Source organism: Egretta garzetta, unplaced genomic scaffold (genome assembly GCF_000687185.1).
Source record: "Egretta garzetta isolate BGI_Z169 unplaced genomic scaffold, ASM68718v1 scaffold105, whole genome shotgun sequence".
Taxonomy (NCBI): Eukaryota; Metazoa; Chordata; class Aves; order Pelecaniformes; family Ardeidae; genus Egretta; species Egretta garzetta.
In genome coordinates, this window is record NW_009259598.1 from 2265491 (window position 1) to 2267627 (window position 2137).

Consider the following 2137-nt stretch of genomic DNA (forward strand, 5'->3'; position numbering starts at 1 on the left):
CTCTCTCGGTCCCAGCCCACTGCCCGCCCGGGATGGGGTTTGCTGGGGGCTCCAGCCCACTGCCCACCCAGGATGGGGTTTGCTGGGGGCTCCAGCCCACTGCCCACCCAGGATGGGGTTTGCTGGATCCCCCTGTTAGAGCACAGGGCACCGAGAGCCTTTGTTCGCCCTGGCATTGCTGCGGCCGGGGGAAAGGCAGCTCTGCAGCAGCGTGGGGGAACGTGGTCCAGCAGAGGGGGGGTTTGGGGCAGGCGGGCACCGGCCACAGGACGTATCTCCCATGTCTGCACCGGCACCTTCCCCACAGCTGGGAGAAGACCCAAGGTCTCGCTGCCCCCAGCCCCCTGCCCACAAAACTGGCCATTTCTAAGAGGTTTCCAAAAGCCCCAGCGGGGAGATTCCCCAGAGGAGACGAGGGATGGGCAGAGATGGACCCAAGGACGCCGTCACTCTTTCGCAGTGAACAACGGCCCCACTGTCAGAGCAATTAACCCAGCCAACAGCTAACAGGAGGCGGAGAAAGGCAGAGAACACGGCAGCCGCGAAAGACAATTTTAATGCTCTTACAATTAGTTTCTGGCACCGAGAAAGCAGAGCGTGACTTACGTAGCCCCCACCGGTGGTCCCCGGCTGCATCCCTTGCTCCCCGGGGAGGGGGGACCCCACGAGGAAGGCGACTTCTCCGGTTATGTATCTCCTCCTCCTGCCGGAGGTGGGATGAGCCACACCAGAGCAAGGGCTCTGCCCCTGTAATGGGCACCCAGGCAGGGACAAGGGACCTGGCAGCCCTGGGAGATGGCAGCAGCGCTGGTGGCCCCCCAGCACCTCTGTGTGCAGAGGGGAGGTATGGCACTCGCTGCTTGATGGAGGGAAGAAGGGAGCTGAGATCGGAAAGGACATTGCGAGCTGAACAGGAAAGCGATGGCCCGGCTCTCGGGAGGAGACTCCCGACTCTTTCCGGAGGATGCTGTGACATTTCGTGAGCTGGCGGGACACGCGCCCACTGCAAAACACCTGCAGTGCGGCCTCCGGAGACGGCAGCGCTTGCATCCCTGGCACGGCAGCTCCAGGGCGCTTGTGTGCTGAGCCAGCCGCAGGACCGGGCACGAGGCTTTGGCTGTGAGGTGGCAGCGATGGCCAGGGCAGCTCCGAGGCTGCGGGCAGCTCCAGAGGTGCCTGGGCACGAGGGTGCGGAGTGGAGGCAACGCTCGGGATGGCTGTGCACGGAGCATCCCACCGGCTCAGCGGCAGTGGGATCATGACCACCAGGTGGGACTTGCCCTTCTGCTTGGCTTCCCGGCCCAGGTTCACCTGCCCTGGAGGGTTTTGGCCATGGCCACATGATCCCACACCCCTCGGGGTGATGCACGATCGGGAAAGGTCCTATTAACCCCCAGAGATGGTGTCTGGGGGCGCAGATACCTCTGACCGTGATGCACAAACAAGACTCTGAGGAGCCCCAGCTACGGGGACAAATAAAACCAACCCAGAGCAAAGGAAACACAGCAAAGCCGCAGGCGCTCACAGCCCCGTTCGCACCCCAGCGCTGTGTTTCCAGCTCTCCCCAGCCCCTTGGCTCCATCCCAGCCCCACTTCCAAGGCAGGCAGAGAAAAGCCTCTTACCGGGTCGATGGAGATCCTGCGGTTCTTGTTGGGTGCCAGATTCTTCCGGTTGCCGAAGCGGGAGACGTATGTCCGTGGGGGGACCTGGGGGGGCATGGTCTTGCTCCGTGCCACTGGCTTGCCACTCGATTCCTTCTCGAAGATGCTCCTGCCTTCCTTCCAGCCGCGGGCAGCTTCCCGCAGCACCTCCGACTCGTAGGTGGACTTCAGGTTGAGGCAGGTGATGGCGTCATTGATGCCGTCGTAGTCGGCGATGCCGTAGGGGTCCTCCTCGGAGATGCGGCGGCCGAGCAGTTTGCCGTGAGCCCGCTCGTGGGCTGCCGAGAACATGTTGATGTCCCTGGGCTGGGGTCCTTTGGAGGATGGGGGGGATCCCTTCCCCAAGTGCTGGCTCCCCTCGGGGGAGCTCCAGAGGGGATGCCGGGGGGGCAGCGGGGGTGGGGAGAGTTTTTTAGGGGAGCCACCCCTGCCGTCGTGGGTCGAGGTGCCGTTGAGCGGCTCCCCCAGGGAGTTC

At 63.9% G+C, this 2137-nt stretch overlaps 1 protein-coding gene across 1 annotated transcript in view; it reads right to left on the reverse strand.

Moving 5' to 3' along the window:
* PIK3C2B (phosphatidylinositol-4-phosphate 3-kinase catalytic subunit type 2 beta) overlaps positions 1 to 2137 on the reverse strand; it is a 23644-nt gene that overhangs the window by 21018 nt on the left and 489 nt on the right. The window contains 1 exon segment of the mRNA XM_035893749.1: positions 1624 to 2134. Within this exon segment, the coding sequence (XP_035749642.1) occupies positions 1624 to 2134 (511 nt within the window).